Source organism: Caretta caretta, chromosome 4 (assembly GCF_965140235.1).
Source record: "Caretta caretta isolate rCarCar2 chromosome 4, rCarCar1.hap1, whole genome shotgun sequence".
Taxonomy (NCBI): Eukaryota; Metazoa; Chordata; order Testudines; family Cheloniidae; genus Caretta; species Caretta caretta.
In genome coordinates, this window is record NC_134209.1 from 134,047,365 (window position 1) to 134,068,612 (window position 21,248).

General features: G+C 41.2%; 1 protein-coding gene across 11 annotated transcripts in view; it reads right to left on the reverse strand.

Annotated features, from left to right (window-relative positions):
• Nucleotides 1-548: 548 nt before the first annotated feature.
• The window catches only part of RNF4 (ring finger protein 4), a 50,074-nt gene continuing 29,374 nt past the window's right edge, over nucleotides 549-21,248 (reverse strand). For 8 of the 11 annotated variants that reach the window (XM_075128085.1, XM_075128083.1, XM_075128089.1 and 5 more), the window contains 2 exons: nucleotides 13,613-13,661; nucleotides 10,366-12,954 (listed from right to left, as the gene is read on the reverse strand). In XM_075128085.1, the coding sequence (XP_074984186.1) occupies nucleotides 12,805-12,954; nucleotides 13,613-13,661 (199 nt within the window). In that variant the 3' untranslated portion in view covers nucleotides 10,366-12,804. Of the gene's footprint in view, nucleotides 1,210-1,517; nucleotides 2,075-10,365; nucleotides 12,955-13,612; nucleotides 13,662-21,248 lie in introns of those variants that run through there. The other 3 variants (XR_012668215.1, XR_012668214.1, XM_075128086.1) reach the window with 3 other exon arrangements.

Consider the following 21,248-nt stretch of genomic DNA (forward strand, 5'->3'; position numbering starts at 1 on the left):
GAGGCTACCAGTTTTTATAGTGAGTTTTGTGATGTGGACACCATGCCACTAGGAACCAGATGTAAACTCCAAACAGCTGTCAGACTGTAATGACTTTTGGCCACGGCCAGCCCAGGCTGGATTTGAACCAATGACTTCCCAATCAATCCCTTCATCCATCCAGTTCTCTCAACAGACTGATATTTTAGTTTGTTGTTGCTGCTGCTGCTGGGCATATAGGCTCCACATTATAGGCTTTGTCACTGCACTGCTCTTCTGGGATGGCAAATTATTTTCTCCTATTGAACTCTACTGTGTACTTCACTTGTGTTTTTATTGTAGAACAATTAAACATAAGTGTAAGCAATTAGTTGGCATGCAGTTAAAAATACAGGTGTTGTTGGTAGGGAGAATGCCCTTGAGAGTTCTGGGGTAGCGGAAGGAAAGGGAGACAAATCTGTAGACTCCCTGTAGGTCTGTAAGATCAAAGTGCTTTTCCATTGTTATTACTAAATCTCTTCTCCTTCTGGTACAACCCTAACTTGCGTCAGTGTCAAGCTGAGTTATACATACATACTGGTGAAAGGGCATGTCTCACACACAATGGCTCTCATATTTAGGCTTGGAAGGATTAGATTTTTAATCAGTAAATTTCACCGTACACACAAACAACAACAAAAATATTTCCATCACTAGTAATCAAAATTTACACATAGGCAAAGAAAAAAATGCTGCTTGAGAACATATTAGTATTCCACCTTAATTTATATAAAACGTGGTGCAATGCCTGCATTAGAGGAGATGGTTAAGGATTTTACTTTGTATATTTTGACATGTGACGTTGACAGTTTGTGTTTATGGTTTATAAAGCTTTAACTTTTTAAATCTCAATGTCTGCTGTCATTAATTATTGTCTGATCCCCTCTCCCCTCCCCCAAAATTTCCTGCAACCGGAAATTTAAATAGATAAAAACAGAAAAAACGACCAAGAAACAAAAACACACAACCAAGAAAATTTAAAACAAATAAGAATCTAAAAAAATGCTTAACAATAAACATTGATATCTGCCAAAATTAGAACCAAAAAATTGATTTCTGTGAAGCCTAATCCTATCTGACCACATTAATTAATTTTACCTCATGGAGCAATCTCTCTCTGTGTTGTTCTTGTGGTGGTTATGCTGCGAACTCTTCACGCCAGGAAATTAGGTGGTAACCAGTTTGGAAGGGCTAGAGAAATATTGATGAATTAATTCTAATATGTCAGCACATTTGGAGACAAATTATACATATTAAAAAGGGAATGTTTGTTACTTTAGGTGAAACAGAGTTTGGCAAGAAGATTAATAAGGCAGTAGGTGATTTAAAAAACTCTGTTTAGTATTGGGATGCTGTTTGAGAAGTGGTGGGTCTGTTAAAAGGATAAAGTAAAACTGGCTAAAAACAAGGCACAGCACAAACACCACTATGGGACATGAACATGGGACAATATTCCATTTTCATTTATGTTAATGTCTAACAATGCATTGTTACCAACTGGCTCATTGCATGGGAACCACTGCCCTCTACTGGATGGAATTAAAGCTGACCATTATGTGTCAAATTAATAGTTTGAATGGGAGAGGCATGAATTTTTCGAGCAGGGGGATCAAAGTTCTCCTTCACTGTCTGAGAAGTAGTTCCTAGGCTTCCAAGATATACAACACAGATCAGAATTTTCCAAAGATGTTATCACCCACATTCAGGGACAAATTTTCACCACAGCTCATTAGGTGCATGTTGGGAGTGCTGAATTCTACTTAAAAACTGGCCCCCATTATGGGTATTGAGCACTTGAAAATCTGTCCCATAATGGTGGTAACCCTGAAATTTTTAGATTGCTGCAAATTTGTTACAAGACATATGCTGGTGGGGTAGGAAAGGATTTAAGAGTCAGAGTAAGAAATGTTACTCACTGGAGTACAGTTGTTTCAGTGAAGATGCAAGAGATAATAGTATCAGTTGCTTCCCTGAATATTTATGTACAGTGTGCATTGGAGCAATGGCTATTGACCACACTGTGATATTACTATTGCCACAGAAATTGCAGTATACCCTAGGCATAGAAGGGACAATATCTCAGTCAACTTCAGGCATGATCTACAAGGAGCAGGACAAGATACAGAAACAGATCAATGAGAGCTATGGGGTAATGATTGCCATTAACATTTTTGTTTTTTCTTACCTCCATTCTCTACTCATCCCTCCTGACCTTGCCCTTAAATCATTCACCCCTGCATATCTCACCTATCTACAGCCCCCCTCCCCCCCACCACCATGGAATCATAGAATCGTAAGACTGGAAGGAGCCTCAAGAGGTCATGTAGTCCAGTCCCCTGCACTGAAGGCAGGACTAAATATTGTCTAGACCATCCCTAACAGGTGTTTGTCTAACCTGTTCTTTAAAATCTCCAATGATGGAGATTCCACAACCAACTTGGGCAATTTGTTACAGTGCTTAATCACTGACAGTTAGGACGTTTTCCCTAATGTCCAACCTAAATCTCCCTTGCTGCAATTTAAACCCATTGCTTCTTGTCCTATCCTCAGAGGTTAAAGAGAACAGTTTTTCTTCTCCTCCTTGTAACAACCTTTTACGCTCTTGAAAACTGTTATGTCCCACCTCAATCTTCTCTTCTCCAGACTAAACAAACCCACATTTTTTCAATCTTCACTCATAAGTCATGTTTACTAGACCTTTAATCATTTTTGTTCCTCTTCTCTGAGCTTTCTCCAGTATGTCCCCATCTTTCCCGAAATGTGGCACCCAGAATTGGACACAATACTCCAGTTGAGGCCTAATCAGCACAGAGTAGAGTGGAAGAATTTCTTCTTATGTCTTGCTTACAAGACTCCTGCTAATACATCCCAGAATTATGTTTGCTTTTTTTTGCAATAATGTTACACTGTTGACTCATATTTAGGTTGTGATCCACTATGACCCCCAGATCCCTTTCTACAGTACTCCTTCCTAGGCAGTCATTTCCCATTTTGTATGTGCCCAACTGATTGTTCCTTCCTAAGTGGAGTATGTTGCCTTCTCTGTCCCCATATCTAGCGACACCATCATTGGACCCAACCGCACCAGCCACACCATCAGAGGCTCGTTCACCTGCACATCTACTAATGCGATATATGCCATCATGTATCAGCAGTGCCCCTCTGCCATGTACATTTGCCAAACCAGAAAGTCTCTATGTAAAAGGATAAATGGACACAAATCAGACATCAGGAATGGTAACATAAAAAAGCCAGTAGGAGAACACTTCCATCTCCCTGGACATTCGGTAACAGATTTAAAAGTAGCCATCCTTCAACAACAAAAACTTCAAACACAGACTTCGAAGAGAAACTGCTGAGCTACAATTCATTTGCAATCTTAACACCATCAATTTGGGCTTGAATAGGGACTGGGCGTGGCTGACCGGCTGACTGACTACAAAAGCAATTTTCCCTGTCTTGGTATTGACACCTCCTCATCAATTATTGGGAGTGGACCACACCAACTCTGACTGAATTGGCCTTCAACATTGGTTCTCCACTTGTAAGGTAACTCCCTTCTCTTCATGTGCCAATATATATTTATGCCTGTATCTGTAATTTTCACTCCATGCATCTGAAAAAGTGGGTTTTTTACCCATGAAATCTTATGCCCAAATAAATCTGTTAGTCTTTAAGGTGCCACCGGACTCCTAATTATTTTGGTGGATACAGACTAACATGGCTACCCCTCTGATACTTTGCATTTGTCCTTTTTGAATTTCATCCTATTTAATTCAGACCCTTTCTCCTGTTTATCCAGAACATTTTGAATTTTAATTCTAGCCTCCAAAGCACTTGCAACCCCTCCCAGCTTGGTATTGTCAGCAAACTTTATAAATGTATGCTCTGTGCCATCATCTAAACAATTGATGAAGATATTGAACAGAACCGGACTCAGAACTGATCTCTATGGAACCCCACTCACTATGCCCTTTCAGCTTGACTGTGAACCACTGATAATGGTGACAAGCTGCATCAGGCTCTTGTCTGGAACTAGGTTTCCCTCATCCAAAAGTAGCAGAACTCTGTTCTCCTTCCTGGTCAGCCCTTAGCTGGAGTAGGTTTCTCCTTTTAACTCCCCTCTCCACACACGACCTTGGTTGCAGATGTAGTGGGATGGGGACAACTGGGTCCACAGGCTCTTTCATCCCGTTGCTGCCAGTGTGGGACCCACCACTGTTCCTATTCAAGTGAACTATGAAATGAGTTCCCAGGTCAGGATTCTGCCTGACCTTCAGGGCATAGCACAGAATGTAAAACAGGGCAGAATATATCCCTCTGTAACAGGGTAGCTGTGAAGATGAGCACAATGGAAATTAAACAGGAACAACCTTACATTTTATATCTTTTTCACTGATTTGTGCACACACACCTTTTCATCCTGAAGGATCCTAAAGCATTTTAAAAACCTTACATTGTTCAATTCACCAATCACTTTGCAGTCACCACTGGGGTGAGATCCAGCAACTATTGATCAGTGCAGAGCAACACTGTACATCAGTTCAGGACAAGATGAATGCTGTATCCAGCTGAAATTGCAGGAGGAATTTAGGTCAACAATCTAATTACTTGGACAGCTTCAGTTATTTTCTGTACGTAACTTAAACTGACCCTGCCAACTTAAAAATTATATTTCAAAAAGGTTTGTTACATATGTTACTAATATCACTTGAGATTATTAAAGCAGTGATATTTACAAATACAATTTACTTTTCACTATTAGTGCTGTCCTGTTTGTTTACCGTCTTCAGATTTCTCAGTTTACACAATGAAAATAGACTAGTCAGTTTCACATTTGTTTCTTCTCAGGTTTTATTTGCAGGTTTTCCTGCACTAATTCAGTGTTACTAAATAAATAAAATGAAAATCTGTGGGAATAAAAAGTGAATCATGAAAATCTGTTTACTGTTTCATAAAAAGCTTTAAAAAACAAAAAAAACAACCACCCCTACCCCGACAAAAACCTTAATTTTGGTTCAAAAATTCAACTTAACCATGCCCTTAAAATGAAATGACCACACCTGAAAACTGCAAGATCAGCTCTGGCATGCATACCTATATTGCTTTTCTTGGACATATTTACTATGCCTATAATCATCATATATTACATATATTGAGCATATATTACAAAAAGTAAAAAAACAGTTGGCACAAATAAAATGCACTCTGCATCTGTCCCCTCCCACTGAAAAGATAAGTACTTTTGCCAAATAAGGTCCAAATATAAATCTGTAGTGCACAAATACACTCAGCACTGTGTCCTATAGGTCATCAAAAAGTTACACTGATATTAAGCTGAACTTATTTCAACGTATATGTATTATCTGTATAAGGTGATGCTTGTTTTGTTAACATTGTTACTCTCTTGCATGAGTAGGGCCCTTTGTTTTCAGTTTTTATTTAACTTTTCCCTGGGAATTTATCAGTGTTTATTACCACACCAAAACAGGTGAAAAATCAGTGCAAAACACATTGGATTTTTCTGGGTAAATATCAGAGTTTATTTTGGTGGATGGAAAGACAGGGGAAAAAGTATTACGTAGATTAATGCTTTGAATTCCATTCGTCAGTGTGGTTTGCTGCAGAACTAAAACAGAACTCAAAATACAATGCCACCTCTGAGTTTAAGAAAACAATACATCTCTAAATCCCCATATAAAACTTTTCATTTGAATAAACAGTTTACTGTTAAAAGGAGTACTTGTGGCACCTTAGAGACTAACAAATTTATTTGAGCATAAGCTTTCATGAGCTACAGCTCACCTCATCGGATGCATGCAGTGGAAAATACAGTGGGGAGATTTTATATACACAAAGAACATGAAACAATGGGTGTTACCATACACACTGTAATGAGAGTGATCAGGTAAGGTGAGCTATTACCAGCAGGAAAGAAAAAAACCCTTTTGTAGTGATAATCAAGCTGGGCCATTTCCGGCAGTTGACAAGTGTGAGGAACGGGGGGTGGGGGAGAATAAATATAGGGAAATAGTTTTACTTTGTGTAATGACCCATCCACTCCCAGTCTCTATTCAAGCCTAATTGTATCCAATTTGCAAATTAATTCCAATTCAGCAGTCTCTCCTTGGAGTCTGTTTTTGAAGTTGTTTTGTTGAAGAATTGCCACTTTTAGGTCTGTAATCGAGTGACCAGAGAGATTGAAGTGTTCTCTGACTGGTTTTTGAATGTTATAATTCTTGACATCTGATTTGTGTCCATTTATTCTTTTACGTAGAGACTGTCCAGTTTGACCAATGTACATGGCAGAGGGGCATTGCTGGCACATGATGGCATATATCACATTGGTAGATGTGCAGGTGAACGAGCCTCTGATAGTGTGGCTGATGTGATTAGGCCCTATGATGGTGTCCCCTGAATAGATATGTGGACACGGTTGGCAACAGGCTTTGTTGCAAGGATAGGTTCCTGGGTTAGTGTTTTTGTTGTGTGGTTGCTGGTGAATATTTGCTTCAGGTTGGAGGGCTGTCTGTAAGCAAGGACTGGCCTGTCTCCCAAGATTTGTGAGAGTGATGGGTCGTCCTTCAGGATGGGTTGTAGATCCTTGATGATGCGCTGGAGAGGTTTTAGTTGGGGACTAAAGGTGATGGCTAGTGGCATTCTGTTATTTTCTTTGTTGGGCCTGTCCTGGAGTAGGTAACTTCTGGGTACTCTTCTAGCTCTATCAATCTGTTTCTTCACTTCAGCAGGTGGGGTATTGTAGTTGTAAGAATGCTAGAGATCTTGTGGGTGTTTGTCTCCGTCTGAGGGGTTGGAGCAAATGTGGTTGTATCGTAGAGCTTGGCTGTAGACAATGGATTGTGTGGTGTGGTCTGGATGAAAGCTGGAGGCATGTAGGTAGGCATAGTGGTCAGTAGGTTTCCGGATAGGGTGGTGTTTATGTCGCTTATTAGCGCCGTAGTGTCCAGGAAGTGGATCTCTTGTGTGGACTGGTCCAGGCTGAGGTTGATGGTGGGATGGAAATTGTTGAAATCATGGTGGAATTCCTCAAGGGCTTCTTTTCCAGGGGTCCAGATGATGAAGATGTCATCAATGTAGCGCAAGTAGAGTAGGGGCGTTAGGGGACGAGAGCTGAGGAAGTGTTGTTCTAAGTCAGCCATAAAAAAGTTGGCATACTGTGGGGCCACGCAGGTACCCATAGCAGTGCCGCTGATTTGAAGGTATACATTTTGTCCCCAAATGTGAAATAGTTATGGGTAAGGACAAAGTCGAAGTTCAGCCACCAGGTTTGCCGTGACATCATCGGGGATACTGTTCCTGACGACTTGTAGTCCACCTTTGTGTGGAATGTTGGTGTAGAGGACTTCTACATCCATAGTGGCTGGGATGAATCTTGCAGTCCCCTCTGGGAAAGCACAGGAGGTTCATCAGTGGGAAAAGCTTCTGCCCACATAGGCCTCTTATCTCTTCTCCAGAGTTATATGGTGGTAAAAGGCTCTCCCTGGCTCCACCATAATCAGGATTGGGAGAGGAAGAGACTTACAGATGAAGATGCCTCAGGAGTAGTTCTGCTTCTGAGGCAAGTTCTCCCTCAGGCAAGCCTCCTGTCCACCAGAACAAGTTGGGCCAAGATGACCACTGTGGAGAATGAAGGTCTCTCAGAGACAAGGGTGACTCACCATGCCTCAATCCATCTTGAGCCTCGCCTCTGGCTCCCCACACAGTGGTGCATGGTGGGCTGCTGGAAGTGAGACAAAAGTAGCATTGGGAGCCTTGACTTGGCTCTCTGTTGTACCGGACAGGTACAGTATAGGCAGTCCAGTCGCTGTAGGACTATACCTTGTCAGGTATTTTAGGCTCTCCCAGCAGCCAACACAGGCCCATTCCCTCCCTGGTACTTCATCCCAATGGACACTTTTGCTCCTTAAGAAGGCCCCTACATGTACCCCTCCACAACCTGGCATGCACAAGGCTTCATTGCTGAACACAGGTATGCTGGTATACAACTATGTTAGGGTTTTGTACTGCCACCCATCACGGCAGGATAAGTGCAAGTGTCATTTTTACGGTGGAAAAGCCTTTTCAAAGAGGAAGGGTCTGCAGCATTTCCTAAAGATGGGCCGACTTCACCTAATCTCTTCTGGAAATCTGTTCCAGAGTAAGTTTCCTTGACTGAGAACATTTTGTCCACAGCTCTTGGAGGATTCATCTTCATTTTTGTGATTTGTAATGTCCTACGAGAGATTCACAGAGCAAAATTCAGTCTCTGACGTTGCTGGTGCTTGATCTGTTAGGTGCTTTGAAAATTAGGGGCAAAAAGACAAATTGTTACCAGAAGCTGCCTGGGAGCCACTGGAGGGATTTAAGCATGGGGCTGATATGCTCATGTCCAAAGCCATGGAGAATAGGCAGCTACACCCTATACTGCCTGGAATTTGTGAATTGTCTTCACAGCATCAGAGAATAAAAGTAAATTACAGAAAATTGAAGATATATGAAGAGTACATATTAAATATAGGAACTAAATCCAAACATTAAAATACTAAAGTTCCTCTATTTTGTACTTTAAACACAAATCCTACTATTGATCTGGAATGTACCTCTATATTTCAGATCAGAACCTAGTTAATGGGGAGTAAATCTGAATGAGTACTGCTGAGATACTTTTACTCCACACTGTCCAATACTTTCAAGTTACAGCTATCTGGGTTCTGGTATTAACCCTATGAACATGTTAATTTCTGAGTTCCCCCAAAAGTCAACCCGCGGCCACCGCTCATCCTCTCTTACTAGTAAGATCCAAGATTAAAATAATAGAATAGATGAGTAAGGCACAATTGTCACATGTTTATGGGTAAGAAGATAATAGTACATGTTGCCCATTGTCCAGAAGACCTCTTACCTGAGCCTATAAATAGTAAAGAGTTGGGTTTTGCATTTTATTTTGGAGATTGAGGTTAAACAGTCCTTGTTTCATCTGAGAGGATGACTTGGTTGGGCTTCCGTGGAGGTTCAATCTTCCCTACTCATGACTATCCCTCGATTGGTTGACAGTTTCACTGCGCTAGTGCACTGGAGATGTTGAGAGAAGGCAGAGTCAGAGAGTAGTCGTCTCATATAGATAGGATCCTATTCAAATAAGCATTTTGACAGTCAAGAGACCTTGAACTAGGCTGTGTTCATTACACAGCCAGCATAGAGTAGTGAAGAGGCCTGTGGTAGAAAGTAGCCAAGCTAGGGTGTCCTGAATCAGCTGGATGTTTGTCAAGAAATTAAAATTCATTCCCTGACAGAGAATTGTTGTAGTTAAGCCCTGATGTTAGAAATGGATAGATCACCACAGAAAAAGCTCACACCTGGTCAGATGGAAATGGACATACCTTCCCCCCCTAGTAGCTAGATGGGTACTGCAATGGAGGCTAATAAGAACCCTAAGATTGTGGGCCAATTTAACAATAAGAGGGCAAATGTCTCAATAATTTGAGCAGTTATGGAGGAGAGAGTTTCTTAGTACTTCTTAGCTTCATCATCTCAGTGTTGCTCTTCCCATTCAAGATAGGAGGCAGCACAGGCTAAGCATCACATAAATGAGATCTAGAGCTGAGTGTTAAACACCTATGGTGGCACTTCCAGTCCAGACCATCACAAGCTCTCCCAGGTCCCTGATTTGTTCGGGGCTGAAGAAAACCAACCACCCCTTAGAAGATGGGCAATTATATAATCAATTGAATTTGAAAGATTAAAAGCAAAGTAATTTTATGGTATACCATTTATTTTAAGAATTAATAAGAGTACAAGTAACTCTCCGGTGTAGTGCATGTGCACATGGGCACCATGCTGATGCACATGCTCTGTCAATTGCTAGAGTATGTACACGTCTAATTTGCACTGAAAAGTTGCAAAATTGGAGAAAATAGCTTTAATAAGATTTCAGTTTTAAGGTGACCAGAGTAACAAAATCAAATAAAAAAAGATTTGAGAAGAACACTTGTGTCTTTGCAGTACCGTGCTCCTTTACGTTGTAAGTTTAGGCAAGAGGATGTGCTTTTGTAGTTAAAAATTCAACCCCCACATGCATGCCTCGTCCTTCCCTTTCTTATCCTCCTCATTCCCTTCAGCTTGACAGTTCGTATTTAAAAATTGACATTGCAAGGTATACATTTCATTATGTATTGAACTGATAATATCAGCACTGAATTGTTATCAGTACTAGGCAGGCTAAGAGAAATGTTGACCAAAAAGTAAAAATTGAAACCTTTGGGATTTAGGAATATGCAATCAATTTGGTTTTTTCCACCCAAACTGAATTGGAATATAAGATGACTAAAATAAATGGACTACTTCTGATTGGTCAAATTAATAGTTTTATTTCCATCTGTTAAAGAATTATTTGTCTACCAGTAGAGTCCAAAGTAGATCTGACATACAGACATGAATACAATTAAATACAGGAAAATTTGAACTATATACAATGACAAGTGAAAAACATACATTTACATAATCAAAAAAATCTTTATATTATCTATCAGTTCTTGCAAATGTCATGAGCTATACTGAGCCACTGCCTTTACTGGAAATTAAAATATATCTATTTCAAGTTTTTTAAAATTATAATGCAACTTTAACATTTGCCATTTTGATATTGAAAGTTTAAAATTTGTTTTCAAGTACACAAAACGTGGCACTTAATAGGGATCACAAAAGTTAAAAACTTTTGTTGTTGAATATTCTACAGTTTGTAGTATCTAAAGTCCAAGTAGGTTTATATATTGATATGCAAGCTGTAAAGAGATATTTACACGGTGGAAACTGTGCAAAAACACAATTCAAGCTAGGGCTAGTACTCAAATTAAAGATCTAGGGACATGCTACTCAACCACGACCCCAGACTTAATCCCTTACATTTATATGCTCTTATTGCCTTCCCTGTACACAGTAGTTTAGGTATGATGGCTCATATCTGAGAACCATTTACCTTAATTTATTTAGAAACTATTGGGAGGTTTTAATAGTCGAGTGTATGTGGTCCTAACTTACTAGACAGCATCATGGTGGTCTGCTTTTTCTGCATGTGACAGATGCTTCCGAACAATCTGAAGAGAATAAAGCTCTTGCTCAGTTTGTCTTCCAAGACATGGAAGAAAAAAAAATCCCACAGGTTCTTCTATAAACATGATACAGAAATTAATTGCACTGTCCTGAAAATATTTTAGGAAAGTCTTCGTTCAGCACTAGGTTTAAATAATTCAGTGTAAGTGAAAGCAATTACTGGCGATTATATCCTTTTAATATGTAGAGAGTATTGCCAGGGTGCATAGGTTACAGTACAGCAGGCTTTTCCATGTAAAAAACTCTGATTATATAAGGATCAGAGGAGCGCAAGTATTACATTTCTCCTGGGTCAGTAACCATACTGCTACATACAGGCCATATTCTGCACACTGAAGATTCTACAAAACATTGTGTAGTCTTGGCTAGACACCTCTTCAAAGTTTAATTGGCTAACTAGAGCAGGTTCTTTCATTTAAAATAATCCATTCTCCCAATGATGGAGTAATAAGATACTACTACTTATTATCTGTGTTAATTACATACCTCTTGAAATTCTCTTTTTGGAAGTTGGGGGGGGGGGAAAGAAGGGGTAAAAAGAAAGTCTGAAAAATGTATTCTAACAGTCTTCAAAGTAGCTGGCAGTTTATTTTTTTTCATGTTTCACAGACTAACCTCCAGTTTTAAAGATGCCTTGGTAGAATTTGTTATTATATTGTGGAACAAAACATCGGCCCAAGTGTCAGGTATGTACAGAGATCATAGAAAACTGATGTTAACATCTTGCCTACATATAGAACTATTACAGTTAAATGCATCAACTCACCGAGGCATCATATCTCCTTGTAATTTTGTGCTGAAATAAAAATTCTATTTTATAGCATTCAGCACTGAACAGTATTAAAGCAAGAAATCATCTCACCACAGATTAGGAAACATTTCAATACTGCGATTCAAATCAAGTAATTCTTGGGCAGTTAAGGTACACCAGAAATGAAATATTTTCACATTCATATTATGAAAGTTTTAATTTGGCTATGTACTCTAAACCTCATGGAGCCCATAAATATAGGTCTGCATATTCAAGACTTCTAGTTACAGAAAGGTTAGTTGCTGGCTAATGGCATATTAGTTCAATGCATTACCCTGGTATACAATTTAATATTGCATTAAGTTTTTGCCTATCACAAAACTCATTCTAGTTGGACTAACTGCACTTCAGGTAAGACTACATGCTTTAGCAGCAGGGTGCTCTCCAGTAACTTGCTGCCTGCCACCTACATCATGATAAAGATTCAAATGAAAGCATTTATTCATACTTGTAGGCAATGTAACTTCTTTATCTGGGCGGAAGGGGGAAGGTGAGGTGTAATTAAAAGCATTTAAGAAATAGAAAAAAAAATATATATATATCCAGAACTCAATTTCAAGCACTTGAAAAGAAGCAAAGGGAAACAGAACATCAGCTGCTTCATTGGTGACACATACCGACCTGTGTTTGCAGACCTTCAAGAACTGTTAACACGAACAAGTGACAAAACAAGAAGCTATTTTGGACAGTATGACTGGACCATATGAAAGCTGTTTAGATATGCACAAGTTAATTCTCAAAAAATCCGTTTTACTACAATTGGGTGGGCATACAACCTGTTGCTCCTTTAATCTTCAAGGCATCACAAATGCATGACATTTTCACCAAGATCCAGTTGAGGCTGTCCTGAGAAGAATTCAAAGTGCTTATATATAAATTGGATGGTACTGTTTGTGATTGAGTTTTTTCCTACAAGTTGGGCAAGAGTTAGCATTTCTAAGGGAGTCACGGAGGCACTGACTACAGAAGACATGGCCACATTTGGTTGACACGATAAGTCGTCCACTTTGTACAATCTGAAAGAGAAGAAACTATAAAGCTGAAGTCCATGGGAAAGAAACTCAGCTTTGCACAAGAGCAATATTGATTACATAACACAACCGTGTAAGAGCAAATCTTTGCAATCCATAATATTTCGGTGACTTTAGCGCTGTTTATTCAAGACTTAACATGGAAACATGTATTGTCATCAGCTGGCTCTCAAGAGCAAGCTTCCCTTAACAAATATACTGCCAGATATGATGTTTTTATGACATATGGCTCAACATATCAGATTTCAATTACCATTTCAATACTTGCAAAATTTAGCAATTCAGAGTCTTAGTCACTAGGAGCAGTCAGTGAGGTACTGTTGTTTAGTAGCATGTTTGTCGCAACTTGAGAATGGAAAGGTCTACTAACGCAGGTAGTAAAGGAATATTAGAAATTGAAATACGCTACATCATCATAATTACATTAGTCTTCTATTAAGGAAACTGAATATCCTACAGAAGCTCCTGGAGAAGATGTTATCACCCTTATGCACTGACTTAAAAACTAAGATTTTCTCTAATGTGTACAATAGTTTGACTCTCCAAATACAACTAGCTAACAAGTGTAGTGATTCTGTACCTCACATTTTAATTCTCCTTTCAGTGGAACAAAAAATATTGTAGACAAGGTGTAGATTCTTACCTCTGAGTATCCATCCATGCAAATTGGACAACTAACGGTACCTGAAGGCCTAAAAAACCCCCAAAACAATATGTTAGTTCCATTATGCACTGGAAACTTCAGACAATAATATCTGGTTATTTTGTGTCCTAGAGTTTGCCTCAGGCAAGAACCTCTCCTCTTCCTCACACTCAAGAAACTTGGCTTTAGGCCAACTTCTATTATACTGAATCAAAGGCTCACATGGGGTGTGCTCATATTAGGCTCTCAATTTGTTACATTAATGAGATTAGGCACTCCTACACCTCACAGGAGAAGGCCCTTATTTTCATTCATCCTCTTCATGTTTACCATTTCTTCTCCCTCATCCCCACTGTAACTGTCCTAATAACAAAGAAGTAACTTTTGAAAATAGTGATAACTTACAGCACTGTACAGGATACACATAGCATATAGAAGGGTACAGCAGTCTCCAGAAGATTTTTGGAACAGAGTTCACAATTCTAAGAACTCTAAGTTCCTTGCAGAAGCATATTGTAAAAGGTTAACTGAATTACTCCAAGTTCTTTCACTGTAGAACAGCATGCAAACATTTCAACTCCAAATCCCTCTGCTGGCTGAGGCTCACCACATCATCTCACATACCAAGCAACAAAACCACATAAGCTATTATTAAATAAGAAATAAATAAGCAAAAAGAAGGGGGAGGGAGGGTGCTCATGAACTTCCTGAGTATGAATTGAGTTATCATGGAGAACACAATAAAGCCTGCTTGACATTTTTATTTATTGTTTTTTTTAACATCTGTTGAGTTTCCACTGCAGATATTTTCACCAGTGGTTGTACTGCTGAAATTGATGGCAGGTTAGACTTTATTGTGATTAGTGATAACATGTTAGAGTACAGGCACATACTGGAGTGTAACACCACTTAGGGTGGATAAAAATTGATTAAAATTTTTTTAAAAAAATTTAAAACACTGGTGTATTTTTAAAAACAAACCTATTTGAAATTAATACAACCTATGTTAAGGCCTAAACTTCTTAGAATCATTTATATTAAATGCAAAATTAATATTAAGCAGTACATTTCCTGCCAAGTTTTAAAGGAAGTTAACCACTGAACTGGTGGAAGCCACTGGCAAAACATCTGAAATTAGTGTTTGTTGAAGTGCTAAGCTCTTGACAGCACTTAGTCTCGCTGCACTTGCAGAAGAGGTTGTTTTTGTCATTTCAGTTTATTCAACTAGCTCACTTTAGTGACTAGTTCATTCAAAGTTAAGAAACCAATCAGGGGTGGTAAAAGCAGGAAATCTTGTTTTCTTCTTCCAATCTTTGAATAAAAAGTAGGTGTGAGAGGAGGCGTCTACTAGTTCTAAAAAAATCTTCTAGGAAATGGTGACCAGAAACAATCAATCAGTTCACTTCATCAACTACAGACACATACTTCCCCTTTGTTTAATATATCAGTTAAATTTTAAATGCAAAACAAGTCGATAAATATGTTGAATAAGCTTTTTTTTTATGTAAGGTAATTTAATAAACATTTGAAATGCTGTTTTTGTGCATTCTGAATTGAGTTTAAATTTCCATCCAGAGATGGACACAAATCACAAGTTAAAAAGAAATCACCTAGTAAATAAGGCATCATTCACCATTTTCTAACAATAAAAAATATAAAAATAGAGAATCTGTATAGAAGTAGAGTTAAGCTATAATTACTTAAATAAACATGCATAGAGTATTTCCTCCGGGTAAGCAAAAGGAAACACCAAATTTAGTGTCAAGGCTATATTTCATTTCAAATAATAATTTAATGATTACCAACTAATGAGAAAAACAAGCATAAAGTAAAAGTGCAAAACACAATTACAATAGATTTAAAATGAAATCTTCCTATTTGCTGATATGAATCATGATTAAAATCAGTGATTTATATCAATTCATCCTGACCAGGACAAGTTATGTCACTAGTACCCAGCTTCATAGAAGGTTGATAGCTCTAGGGATGGCAGAACACAGAAGCATTTAGATGTGTGCTCTCCTTGTCCATTATATTTAGCAATTTCAGATCTACACTTAGCCCTCGTCTACACTACGAAAATTTAGGTCGAATTTAGCACAGTTAGATTGATTTAAACATGTACCCGCCCATATGACAAAGCCATTTCTGTCGACTTAAAGGGTTCTTAAAATCGATTTCTGTACTCCTCCCCAACGAGGGGAATTTACGCTGAAATAGACATCACTGGGTCGAATTTGGGGTAGTGTGGATGCAATTTGACGGTATTGGCCTCCGGGAGCTATCCTAGAGTGCACCATTGTGACCGCTCTGGACAGTGCTTTCAACTCAGATGCACTGGCCAGGTACACAGGAAAAGTCCTGGGAACTTTTGAATTTCATTTCCTGTTTGGTCAGCGTGGCGAGCTCATCAGCAGAGGTGACCATGCAGTCCCAGAATCACGAGAGCTCCAGCATAGACCGAATGGGAGGTACTGGATCTGATCACTGTATGGGGAGAAGAATCCTTGCTATCAGAGCTCCATTCCAAAAGATGAAATGCCAAAATATTTGAAAAAAGCCTCCAAGGGCATGATGGACAGAAACTATAGCAGGGACCTGCAGCAATGCCGCATGAAAATTAAGGAGCTCAGGCAAGCCTACCAAAACGGCAAATGGCCACTCCGGGTCAAAGCCCCAAACATGCCGCTTCTATGATGAGCTGCATGCAATTCTAGGGAATGCCCCTACCACTACCCCACCCCTGTCCGTGGACACCTACAGAGGGGGAGTCTCACACAACAGGGATGAAGATTTGGGGGATAAGGAAGATGAGGAGAGCGCACAACAGGCAAGCAGAGAAACCATTCTCCCCGACAGCCAGGAACTGTTTATCATCTTGGAGCCAATACACTCCCATGGTGGGCTCCCGGACCATGAAGCCAGAGAAGGCACCTCTGGTGAGTGTACCTTTGTAAATATAATACATGGTTTAAAAGCAAGCGTGTTTAATTATTAATTTGCTCTGAAGACTTGGGATGCATTCATGGCCAGTACAGTACAGCTACTGGAAAAGTCTGTTAACGTGTCTGGGGATGGAGTGGAAATCCTCCAGGGACATTATTAAGGGGACATTCAGAGGTGGCCGTTCCTGCTGGGCTGTTTGCCTGTGGCTGAAAAGAAATCATCCCCGCTTTTAGCCACGTGGTTGGGGCGGGGCCTATTCACTCTGAGCTGTTTGCGTTTGGCTGGCGGTAGGAGGAGGGGTGAATGGATCATCCCAGAGAATTGGGGGAACGGGTTAGTTGGGTTTGTGCTGCACGTTAACCCGAAAACTGCAGCCACTCCTTTTAAATGGCCAACCCACCAGGTGCTTGGTATGGGAAAGGAGGGCGCTGCTATTTGAAACCATTCCCACATGTTATGAAGGTTGAAGAAGCCGAAAGACTGTGGCTTACCATGGCTGCCTGCAAGCTGAATTCTGTTGCCCGGCCCTGTGTGTATGATCTCTCACACCAAACCGTCAGGCCCTCAATATAAGAGGAAAGATGCGACCTTGTACTGAAAGCACATGTGCTGTGTAATGTTAACAGCTTGGTTCACCGTGAAAGAGTCTACCCATTGTTCTCTAAAAATGTGTCTCTTTAAATACTACTCTCCCTTTTTTTCCCCTCCTACAGCTGCAAATGTTTCAACGCTCCCCCTATCATCTCCGTCCCAGAGGCTAGCGCCAATCAGAAGGTGAAAAAAAACGCTCTCACAATGAAATGTTCTCTGATCTCATGCAGTCCTCCTGCACTGAAAGAGCTCAGCAGAATGCGTGGAGGCAAACAATGGCAGAGTCCAGGAAAGCAGAAAATGAACACGAGGACAGAAAGGACAAGCAAGATGAGAGGTTGCGGGAGCAAGAGTAAGATGGCGGCAGCGTGACGAGAGGAGGCAGGATGCAATGCTGAGGTTCCTGGGGGATCAAACTGATATGCTCCAGCATCTGGTGGAGCTGCAGAAAAGGCATCAGGAGCACAGACCACCGCTACAGCCCATGTAACTGCCTGTCCTCCTCCCCAAGTTCCATAACCTCCTCACCCAGACGCCCAAGAACGTGTGTGTGTGTGTGTGTGTCCGGGCACCCAATCACTCCACCCCAGAGGGCTGCAACAGAAGGCTGGCATTCAATAAGTTTTGAAGTGCAGTGTGGCTTTGTCCTTTCCTCCTCCTCTCATCCACCACCCCACCCAGCGCTTCCCTCCTCCCCCACCCCTCCCGGGCTACCTTGGCAGTTATCCCCCTATTTGTGTAATGAATTAATAAAGAATGCAGGATTTTGAAACAATGACTTTATTGCCTCTGCAAGCAGTGATCAAAGGGGGGAGGGCGGTTGGATTCCAGGGAAGTAGAGTGAACCAAGGGGGCGGGTTTTCATCAAGGAGAAACAAACAGAATTGTCACACCGTAGCCTGGCCAGTCATGAAACTGGTTTTCAAAGCTTCTCTGATGTGCAGTGCGCCCTGCTGTGCCCTTCTAATCACCCTGGTGTCTGGCTGCATATAATCAGCGGCCTGGCGATTTGCCTCAACCTCCCACCCCGCCATAAACGTCTCCCCCTTACTCTCACAGATATTGTGAAAAGCACACAGCAAGCAGCAATAACAATGGGAATATTGGTTTTGCTGAGATCTGAGTCAGTAAACTGCGCCAGAGCGCTTTTAAATGTCCAAACGCACATTCTACCGCCATTCTGCACTTGCTCAGCCTAGAGTTGAACAGCTCCTGATTACTGTCCAGGCTGCCTGTGTATGGCTTCATGAGCCATGGCCTTAAGGGGTAGGCTGGGTCCCCAAGGATAACTATAGGCATTTCAACATCCCCAACAGTAATTTTCTGGTCTGGGAAGTAAGTCCCTTCCTGCAGCTGTTCAAACAAATCAGAGTTCCTGAAGATGCGACCATCATGTCCCTTTCCTGGCCATCCCACGTTGATGTCGGTGAAACGTCCCTTGTGATCCACTGTGCTTGTAGCACCATTGAAAAGTACCCCTTGCGGTTTACGTACTGGCTGCTAAGGTGGTCCGGTCCCAAGATAGGAATATGCATTCCGTCTATCACTCCACCACAGTTAGGGAATCTCATTGCACCAAAGCCATCCACTATGACCTGCACATTTCCCAGAGTCACTATCCTTGATAGCAGCAGCTCAGTGATTGCGTTGGCTACTTGGATCACAACAGCCCCCACAGTAGATTTGCCCACTCCAAATTGATTTCCAACTGACTGGTAGCTGTCTGGCATTGCAAGCTTCCACAGGGCTATCGCCACTCGCTTGTGAACTGTGAGGGCTGCTCTCATCTTGGTATTCTTGCGCTTCAGGGCAGGGGAAAGCAAGTCACAAAGTTCCATGAAAGTGCCCTTATGCATGCAAAAGTTTCGCAGCCACTGGAAATCGTCCCAGACCTGCAACACTATGTGGTCCCACCAGTCTGTGCTTGTTTCCTGGGCCCAGAATCAGCATTCCATGGCATGAGCCTGCCCCATTGTCACCAGGATGTCCAAATTGCCGGGGATCGTACTTTGAGAGATGTCTGTGTCCATGTCCTCATCACCACGCTGCCGTCGCCTCCTCACCTGCTTTTGCAGGTTCTGCACATACTGCAGGATAACGTATAAGGTGTTTACAATGCTCATAACTGCTGCGGTGATCTGAGCGGGCTCCAGGCCTGCCGTGGTATGGCGTCTGCAGGAGAGCAGAGTTCCAGTGGAAGCGGTGGCTGACGACAGATGCCATGAGAACAGATATTTATAGAGAACGAAGAGAGGACCTCAGAGGCGGAATCATGAGAGCAGGAGAGCAGAGTTGCAGTGGAAGTAGTGGATGACGACGGTTAGCACCGTGCACATTTCCCGAGGAAGAACACATGTACTTCGGAGCCCATGACAGACAACATGGAGAAATTCGCTATTGAGACAATAGCAGCAGAGCAGAGTTGCAGTGGAAGAGGTGGATGACGACGGTTAGCAATCCTACTGCACCGTCTGCTGAAAGCAGTATGGCGTATGCATGGAAAAAAGGCGCAAAATGATTGCTTTCATGAAGGGAGGGGCGACTGACGACATGTACCCAAAACCACCCGTGACAATGTTTTTGCCCCATCAGGCACTGGGAGCTTAACCCAGAATTCCAATGGGCGGTGGAGACTGCGGGAACTGTGGGACAGCTATCCACAGTGCACCGCTCCATAAGTCGATGCTCGCCACGGTAGTGAGGATGCACTCCACCAACTTAATGCGCTTAGTGTGGACATACGCAATTGACTGTATAAAGTCGATTTCTAAAAATCGACTTCTATAATATTGACCTTATTTTGTAGTGTAGACATACCCTTAGACACAAGATGACACAAGAACTTACAGTTCTCAAGTAAGCCATATTATTGTCTTGCATAGGAGATTTTTAAAAAGTGATCCAAAATAAACTGGGAAAATAACAAAATAAAAGATGGACAATTTCTGATTAACACCAACATTCTGTCCTAGGAAAGGATTCCCCACTATGCTACTGACCCCTGTACATTGCTACAGCAGTTCACAGGGCTTTAAAAGTGCCATAACTGTCTTGGGATGGGAGGGAATTGTCCAGGCACAGGCACTACCTACAACAGCCACAGGCTGCCCTATTCAGCCTCCCAGCAAGTCCCAGAAAAGGGGCTATGGCAGGGGCAGAAAGAGGAATGGCCAGGATGGGGTGATGGAGTTCCCAGGGCAAAAGAAGTACGCTGGACCTTTTGTGAGTTCTTCTCATCACAATTCATCTTGCTTTATATATGGAAGTCCTCAGCCACCGAAGTGTATATGGCTATAAACTACCTGAGAGGTAGGTAGAATAGCGGATTTGTACATTAGCATTTAAACTCTGACTCAAGACAAAGGTAGTTTCATGGTCTTATTCCATTAAGCAATGCTCAAGCTATCTACTATCCCAAATAATGTAAACTCGTGCAGTTGTCTGGTGACCAACTGATTCCAGTAGTTGGGGGAGCCTGATTTGTAGGTCAGAAGTGATTTTTTGGCATTTTTATAAGTTTGCCCAATGGTTACTTGCAGCCATTGTAGTTTCCCTCATGATTCAGTGAGCACTGAATTCACATCACACGCAAAGCTACATGCTGATCCTCAAAGTTTGAATCACCTCATTGGCAGTGTTCAGACATATCTAACACTATCATTCTCTTCAGCATTAATTTGAGGGGGCTGCCCAATCAGTTTCCTGCCTAAAAATTGTACCACTTCAGGAGCTCAGACCTGTTATGTCTTGCCTGATCTATTGCCTTCAAACAAAGAGTTTTTAGACCTCAAGATATTTTATGCCGCTTTTCAGCCTCTGACCTACAGCTTCCACCTGCTGATCTCTGAGCCAGAGAAGAAATGTTAAAAGCAGTAATATGCAGATTTATATAGGTGAGGGGAAAGAAAAATGTGTAATACAGAATTAAAGACTGCACTATCCTACCTGGCAGGTTTAGTGAAGGGTGCTCTCAGAGAAAAAAGTTGAAATGTTTTCCCAAAAAAGTAGTTTTCAAAGTCAGAGCACTAATAAGGGACCCCTAAAAAGAGAGGTCACATGGAGATGGCTAGCTAGCTCACTTATAAAAAAACCAAATATT